Source organism: Cebus imitator, unplaced genomic scaffold, assembly GCF_001604975.1.
Source record: "Cebus imitator isolate Cc_AM_T3 unplaced genomic scaffold, Cebus_imitator-1.0 Scaffold222, whole genome shotgun sequence".
Classification (NCBI taxonomy): domain Eukaryota; kingdom Metazoa; phylum Chordata; class Mammalia; order Primates; family Cebidae; genus Cebus; species Cebus imitator.
This window is the reverse complement of record NW_016107537.1, coordinates 636,009-644,671: the sequence shown is the minus strand read 5'-3', so window position 1 is coordinate 644,671 and position 8,663 is coordinate 636,009. Positions and strand designations below refer to the sequence as shown.

At 48.7% G+C, this 8,663-nt stretch overlaps 1 protein-coding gene across 6 annotated transcripts in view; it reads right to left on the bottom strand.

Moving 5' to 3' along the window:
• PAX8 (paired box 8) overlaps nt 1–8,663 on the bottom strand; it is a 58,787-nt gene that overhangs the window by 25,447 nt on the left and 24,677 nt on the right. For all 6 annotated transcript variants that reach the window (XM_017549791.2, XM_037727185.1, XM_017549795.2 and 3 more), the window contains exons 3-4: nt 3,123–3,288; nt 844–1,041 (exon numbers count right to left, since the gene is read on the bottom strand). In XM_017549791.2, coding sequence (XP_017405280.1) covers nt 844–1,041; nt 3,123–3,288 — 364 coding nt within the window. The remainder of the gene's footprint in view (nt 1–843; nt 1,042–3,122; nt 3,289–8,663) is intronic.

Genomic DNA, 8,663 nt, shown 5'->3' with positions numbered 1-8,663 from the left:
TTCTTTCTTTCTTTTCTTTCTTTTCTTTTCTTTTCTTTCTTTCACCTGTCATGGCCTCCCAAAGTGCTGGGATTATAGGCATGAACCACTGTACCCAGCCTATTTACTGGTTTTCTTTTGATCCTATTAGCCACAGGGACTTTGCATGTGCTGTCTGAGCTCTTTTCACCTACCTCTCTTATTCATTGTTTCTTACTCAGGGGAAGACTTTCCTGATCTTCATAAACAAAATAATCCCATGCTAGCTTGCATACCCTCATGTTCCTTTTCCTAGCAGGACTTAGAATTGCATTTTTACAATATTGGGTAGATACTTGATTAATACCTGTATTCACATTAGACTGTAAGCACCACAAAGATAGATTTTATGTGTCCCCAGGGCCTAGCACAAAATGAATGAATGAATTACATGCGAATGAATTAATGAAAAGTGAGTGAGTAAGTAAATGGTTGGTTGATTGAGGTAGTGAGTGAATCATTGAAGGAATAAACAAATGAGTGAATGCTTGAATGCAGGCGGGGTTAGGGGTCTAGTGGCTTAGAAAAGGATCCAGTCAAGAAAATTCTTTTATTGAATGAAAGAGAATGTGGTGTTTGAGGAAAGAAACTATAGACAGCACACTGGCTAGGGACCAGGGGGAGGGTACTTCATAGCACGAGGCAAGGAAAGAGGCAGGTAGCTGTGGTACCTGCCCCTAGCCTGGTGTGTTCCCTGCCTGATTCTTCAGTATCAGGCCCCTTCCCAGCCTCTGCTCCATCCAAGCTAGGTTCTTGTGGTCTCTTTCCTGATTTCCCCAAACCCAGGGACCCCAGCCTGACACCAGAGGCTGCTTTCTCTCTCACCTGTTAATGGAGCTGACACTGGGCACAGTGTCATTGTCACAGACGCCCTCAGCCAGGAGCCGGTCTCGGATCTCCCAGGCAAACATGGTAGGGTTCTGACGTTTGTAGTCCCCAATCTTCTCCACCACCTTGGGGGTGGCCACCTTGGGCTTGGAGCCCCCTATCACTCCAGGCCGGATGCTCCCAGTCTCGTAGTACCTACTCCAATAGAGAACCCCGAAGAATTACCCAATAAGCAGGTGGAGTCTTTAGACAGGGACTCAGCTAGAGCCTCGCTCCTCTCTGAGGCTTCTGGGGAGGGGTATGAGACTGAAACGTGTCCCCAAGGCTGGCCTCAAATGCTTGATGTGCATGGAACTATCTGTTTCCCTGCATGCTACTGCCAAACCTGCACCATGTGCTAAAGGCCTGACCCTGGCTGCTCTCTCTCCCTTCCCTCTGGCCAGTCCCTTGTGTCCTAGCACCTACAATAGCCATCATATGGGGCACAAAAGATTTCCCCTCTAAGAAAGGAAATCTTTGTGTGCATGATGTGTGAATGACAGGGGCACAGTAGTTTGCTCTACCCAGCTTCTCTTGGCTAAAACATGACCGACTTTTTTTTTTTTTTTTTTTTTTGAGACAGGGTCTCACTCTGTCACCCAGGCTGGAGTGCAATGGCACAATTTCACCTCCTGGGTTCAAGCAATTCTCCTGCCTCAGCGTCCCAAGTAGCTGGGATTACAGGTGCCTGCCACCACACCAGGCTAATCTTTGTAGTTTTAGTAGAGGCAGGTTTCACTTAGTTGGCCAGGCTGGTCTTGAACTCCTAGCCTCAAGTGATCTGCCCGCCTTGGTCTCCCAAAGTGCTGGGATTACAGGCATGAGCCACTACATCCAGCCAATGACTGACTATTTTCTTTGGCCACCTGGGAAGCTAGCTGAGGTCACTGGACCCTCTGCTTTGTCTTGCTGATTCACCTTTGCTCCCTCCTGTCCAAACCTGAGCCATACCCGTCACCCCCCGGTAGCTGGTTTTCTATCAGGTTTTAGCAGGTTCAAGTTGAAGCTGCTCCTCATGGACTCTGGAATCCCGACCTTGCTTAGATCCCCAGCCAGGTCCAGCTTGTTAAGCTGAGCCTCCTCTTCCTGGGTGTCCACCCTTCCCCTCCCTCTACCCTCCAACTAGTTGGTTTGGCAGATCATTGGCCTGGGTCAGGATATCCTCTCCTCCTCTCCTTGTTGTAGAAACTCTCTGGTCTCATCTGCATGAAAAATAATCTGGCTCTTTAAAACTGCATTCATCTGTTACTTCCATCCAGGGCTCATCCCTGTGGGACACCACAGCCCTTCACGGGAGTTCCCTCTCCCAGGCCCAGCAAAGGCTCACACCTTCCCCCATTTCAGGCGGGGAGCCAGGGCTTTTCACAGTTCAAAGAACAGTCCAGGCCCCTTTGCCTTGTCCAGCTGGGGCTCCTCCTAAACCCACATAAGAGTCAGAGCAGGGGGACAGGCACACGTATACAGAGCTGACAGAAAGCTCTGGCACAGAGGCGTTTCTGGTGGAAGTGGCTTTGCAGACTGGAATCTGTGGCTGCGTCAGCTCGGAAGCAGGCCTTTGCTGCTCCTGGTCTCTCCTGAACTTTTGGGTCGGTGGTTCTCAACCCTGGCTGCAGAGAATTAGAGTCACTTACTGGGCACAGATGGACGAGGGAGTTATATTCCAAAACTTGGGCCTGTTCCCCTAAAGCTCTGATTTAATTGGTCTGTGCTGGGGCATAAACACTACTGCTATTTTTAAAATCAGGCTTCCCCAGGTGACTCGAATGTGCTGCCAGGGCTGTGAAGCACGGATCTGGGGTCTTGAGAAATTGTGGTTCAAGAAGCACAAACTCAGATGATCCTCTTTTAGGGGTTGGACCTTGGGAGCTCATCTGACTGTGTGTCCCCTCCCTAGTGGCTCAATTTCCCTAGCTCTCAGTAGGAGAAGGACCTTTGGGGAAGATTCTCCTGCCTTAGGAGGAGAGAAGCCTATAGCAAATGAGACATGGAGCCGAGGAGAAGGGAGAGGGAGAACCTAAGAGAAGGTTAAGTGGACAAAGAAAGAAGGAAGGGCAAGAAAACAGTAGGAAAGTAGTGGCTGGGCAGAGGTCCAGAAGGACCACCATAACTGTTCAGGTCTCAGGATCAAAGCTGGACATGGGGAGCAATTCCCCATTCCCCGGGAGGACAGACGGGCTTGCTGCCTTGAGATCAGCTGGAGAGCAGGGAGGGCAATCTGGGGTGAATTTCGTGCTTACCTGCCCAGGATCTTGCTGACGCAGCCATGGCTGACGCGGAGCTGGCGAGAGATGTCACAGGGCCTCACCCCCTGGTGGGCCAGGTCTACAATGCGCTGGCGGACCACTTCGGGCAGGGGTCTGCCGTTCACAAAGGCCCCTCCCAGCTGGTTCAGCCCGCCATGACCTAAGGAGACAATATTCCCAGGGACAGTTGTCAAGGCCAGGCAGGAGTTTGGATGATGATTAGCTACGAGTGCAGGTGTGTGTGTGTGTGTGTGTGTGTGTGTGTGTGTGTGACTGTGACCATGAAATTCCACGGCCAGGCTCTGTGGGTCCCTCTGGACCCCCACCCCAGTTCTCACCCCCAGGATGCTGGCACAAATGGCATGTGATGCTCACCCCCACCATGGGATGGTGTTGCAGGAGCACATTGCACCTGGGGACTCTTCGGGCAGACTCAGCCTTTTACTCCAGATTACAACAATCACTAATTTTCTTCCCTCCTTCTGAAAAGTGTGTAAGGAGTTGAGGATGTGGGGTCTTCTCATGCCAGTACTGAGCCGTTTGACCTTGGGGAAAACTCCTTTTTTCTGAGTCTCCTCTCCTTTTGTAAAATGAGGGCACAGATGATTTTCACATTTCCCTTCTCCTCATGGAACCAGATTTTAAAACACTATCCCATTGAGAAAAACAAATACAAAAGAATAAAAGCAGAACCTCTCTGGTAGAGCTTGGGCAGAGAAGACCGAAGCTCTGCCTGTGGACTACTGGCCTGAATGGCCCTTAAGGTTCCTTCTTTCTCTGACAGGCCAGAGCACCAGGAACCTGGTACAGGGTCCTCACAGGCACAGATAGCACTGGGTTCCATGACAGACAGGGGGGCTACAGGCCATTGTGGGAATCTGTCCACATCATGGATATGTGCGCACATTCCCTTAGCTGCTTTCCTGACTTGGCCCGTGCTCTTTGGCCCCAGCCTGTGCTTCATTCTGAGTCTGTCCATCCTGGCAAATCCATATATACTGAGTGCCTACTATCTGCCAGGCACTGTACAGGACCCCGAAGATGCCAAGGTGAATAAGGCAGACATTATCCCTGCTCTTCCCTCATGGGGTTTATCACAGTGAGGTCCCAGACCAGCAAACAGCCAGTTAACATACTTTGTGACCACTTTTGGGACTGCTGACATGCAGAGAGTTATGGGAACCACTGCAGGGGAAATTGACTTGGCTCAAGGAAACACAGAAGGGTTCCCGAGGAGGTCTAAGCTGAGACTGAAGATAAACAGGTGATAGCCAAGTGACAGAGAGAGGGGAGAAAATGGTTCCAGGCCGTGGGAACAGAATGTGCAAAGGCTCAGAGGCAAGAGGATACTTGTCTGTTAGATTTTCCAACATATTCAAGTCTATCATCCCTAGAATCATATTGGGCTAATTTCAGGGCTGAGATTTCCATTTTTGACATGAGGAGACTGGGGCTCAGAGAGTTTTAGTGATCTGATTTATATGACTTGTCTATCTCAGCTTATATGAGGAGGAATTGGGATCCAACCAGAATTTAAGGCTCAGATCAGGGCTGCTCCTTGAGGGGAGCCCTGCTCTGGGGCTAGAGCTGCCCTGGACGCTTGGCATTGGCTCTGCTGTTTTGGGCTGAACATGCCAAGGTCTTTTCACACCAGGGGCAGGATTCGGTGGTATGGCTGGGAGGGTAGGGCCCTGGGGGGTGGAAGTCAAGGAGCAGGCAGGTGAGAAGGAAGAGCCAACCCCAAGCTTCTGTCTGAACCAGTTAAAGACTATTTATGGCAGAGGGTGGGAAGTGCCTTTGCTGGGCACACAGTGCCCATTATCACCCACTGACTTAGCACATTCAGAACTGCCTTGCAATGTCTCCTCAGGGGCCAGAGCTGTCTTCAGCAGAACACTCAATTTCCCTTTAATGAAAGGGGTGGGGGTGTTCTAAGCCTTTTCTGCCCTGGGCAGTAAGTCACGAGGAGAAGCCCTCTGGCCAAACACCCAGCAGGAAGGATGCAATGATCCATCCTCCTGGTAGAGGCAACAGGTGAGCTTGGGCACAGCTTTTACCTATGCCCCTCCAGGCGTCTTCCTAGTGAGTACTTTTCCACTAGGGCTGGAAGAGTGCTTGGAGGGGCTTCAGGAGAGCCCAGACGGTGGTCAGAGGGGCCTTTGCCCAGTGCTAAGCCTACTCCTCTGGTCCTCTCTGGCTAGAGTGCCGTTTGTGAATTGCTGTAGCCATTTGCCCCTCACTGCATCATTGTTGCCTTCCAGCTCTTTTGGGTCCTGATACTGAACACAAGGGGGCGCCAGACAGCCATCCAAACAGACGATCTCCGGCAGTCCTGCTTTGTCATTTTCCAGAACTTTCCCTGCTGTGTCCACCCAAACCTAAGAGTTTGTTCTGGAACCTCTCTATATAGAAGTGAGGTTTCTTACAGATGGGGGTTCTTCGCCTCTACGAATGTGAAGCAGGTTTTAAAAGCCATTTTGGGGTGGCATGAATTGGGTATTATGTTTTTTATAAAAAATTAACTACAATGTAAGCTGTATGACCCATTGCCCTTAATTATCCTGAAGGTCTGACTGGCATCCTTAGAAACCCAAACGCTCAGGAAGCCCCTTGAGAAGTCATTTACCATTATCAGCCAACATCATAGTGCTGGGAAAGATGTATTCACATTTCTGGCCCCTAAAGTGTGAAGTCTCTGGTGCTTTATTTTATTTGACTGGCTTCCGAATGACTTTGTGTTACTGTGGAAAGACCCTTGGGCCTGAGTCCTTCCTTGACCCTGCCTGTTCCAATCTTATCATTTGAGAAAGTGGGTTTTTTTTTTCTTCAACTTAGTGTTTTTATCCACTCAATGGAGCTTAATAAAACTTATGCCTGCTGCTGACTTAAACTATTATAAGAAGATGGGGGATCAGGATGGAGAAGTGTTTATTCAGATAAACAAATCTTGTTATAAATGTAAAATTTTTCTAATTTTCAATATTCCCATGGTTGAATGTTACGACCCAAGCTTGGCCCTAGGACTAGGGAGTGTTTTCTCAAACTTCAGCATGCATCAGAATCACTCGCCAGTGGGGGTGATTAAAATACAGAGTACTGAACAAAGTGCCCTGAGTTTCTGAATCAGCAGGTCTGGGACTGAACCAAGAATTTATGTTTCTAAGAAATTTCCACATGGTGTTAATGTTACAAGGCCAGGGTCACACTTTGAAAACCACCAGTTTAGGCCAGGCGATGGCTGATGAATTAAGCATAAGAGAATAAGTCTTCATACTCCTCCAACCTTCTTCTAAGGATAATAATGATGGTTTGTATATTACGGTTTCTATTTCTTTTCAACTCAAGACATTGACCAAGTGCCTATCGTGACTCAGGCACAAAGCAGTGGGAATACAACCTTCAATAAGACAGGAATCCTGGCCTTCAAGGAACTTAGAACCTTTTGGGGGATATGATAAGATACATTGGGAGTCATCATGTTAAGGGTGACTTTTCTGGAAAGATACAGGTCCCGACACTTGGGGAGCTTGTAAGTGGTTAGAGGTAAGTTGCAAGGAAGAATAACTAGGAGTTAACTAGGTGAAGAATTTTCCACAGGGAGAAAAAAATCCATGCATAAAGTCTTGGTGCTTTGAAGAAATTGAAAGACATTTACTGTGGTTGTACGACAGACAGGAAAGAGAATTTGAAAGAGCCTGCTGGCTGCAGATGGAGATGGCCTCTCTGGTTTGAGGTTTTGAGCTGAGTCCCTGTAATGGAAGGACTTTTGTCTTTCCTGTGTCCGGTGTGGGGGAGTGGACTCTTCTGGGTGAGTCACCACCAAACGCCCAGAGGTGGGTGCAGGCTTCCTTCCTGCACTGGGGTGGGGGAAAGATTGGTGCCCACTGTGCTGACCACCTTTTCATGCTGCTGCTGATGGGGTGGGCCTTGAGGCCGGAAGCCAAAAATGAGTAGGAGCCTCCTGGTAGGGCGGGAAGTGGGATAAAGGGGGAAGATGTGACCCAGGAAGAGGTTTGAAGCCTCATAAGCAAAGGCTCTTTACATGTTTGGAGGATTGTGAGTGGGGAGGCGGGGTGGGTATGGGGGAGGAAGGCAAGACCGCTTGGCCGGATGCAAGCAGGTTCCTGAGTGGAAAGTACTCAGACAGGCAGTGCGAGCTTTCCTGGGGTCAGAGGGGGCTTATCTTGCAGTAAAGGGATTGGAGCTCAGTAAAGTTCTAGGTGAAGCTTGCTGTCCAGAAATGTATCCTTTTGGAAAGTGACCCTTTGGGGAGGTTTAGGGCTTTGTTTGGTAATTTCTTCATCGTTTATAGAGCTTAGGGATGGGAGAAGAAAAGGAGAGACACTCATTGATCAAAATTATTGTTACACGCACCAATATCCAAACCCTTAAGATGTCGAGATGCTTTTGCCATGTCCCTATAGTCCTTTGCCAAATCCCTATCCCCGAAGTGAACACATTGAACAGTAACTTTCTCTATTTAGGTTTCTTTATAACTTACTCAAAGGCAGGTGCCCTGTCTTTGTCTACCATCATTGGTGTTTTAGTATATACAAGTGGTAATGGTTTACATTGGTATGGTTGTTGCACGGATTCCCACAATTCTGCATGGTGGGACCCCCAAATCCCGTGCTTCACTACTTTCCCTTTTATCCTTTTGCTTTGTCTTTTGCAGCTCTGCCCAGTCTTAAAGTGGCAATGGCTCAACGTGTCACTCTGCAAAAATTTCCTTTTAACTACCTGAGATTTTTTGCTTTAATCCCAAAGAGTGTCAAGGTGGTAGGTGAGCCTTGGCAGGGCTATTGTGAGAGGCACAGTGGCTGCTTTGGGTGCCCTTCAAATCATACCATACCTTCTCCCCTTCCACAAAAGAAAGGCCTTGCCCATGCGAATCAGTCCCTGGCATTCTCAGCTTGGTGGTGTTCCATTCTCCAGAATGCTCACGTGCAGGTCTGTGATCTGCATGTGCCACCTCCCAGCTAATCCTCTTGTCTTGGTGCCTTTCCGGAGTAAAGACCAGGGCCTGTGCCTCCAACTGCTCCTGAAGAAAGTGTCCCAGGACCATGGAATCCCAGTGTCCAAAGTCTGCATGCCAGATCACGCCAGCATCCATGAGGTGATAGGTTACCTGGACACATGAGACGCTTGGACTGGGTAAAGGCTGCATGCTGGAAAGCAGCACCCTGCATCTGCTGTTACCCTCCAACTTGCTGCATGAGCCTCGGTACCTCTGTGCCTTACACTTGTCTTCCTAAGGGAAACTGGAGCAGAAAGACAGCAGCTGGGCAAAGCTGCTGCTTGTGTTTCTCGTTGATCTCTCACCCTTCTACCTTTTCTGGAACCCTATTCCATCAATGCTTCTCCCATTAAAAATATTATTTGCCTCTTCTTTTCTACCAGGTCCTTCCCCTAAACCTACAAATGGAATTAAATTAATCTATGTTGTCTCTCCAGTCCCTGATCTCAAAATAAATCAAACAAAAAAAATTCTTCCCTTGACCATGCTACTCTTCTTTCCTATTGTCTTCAACTAAC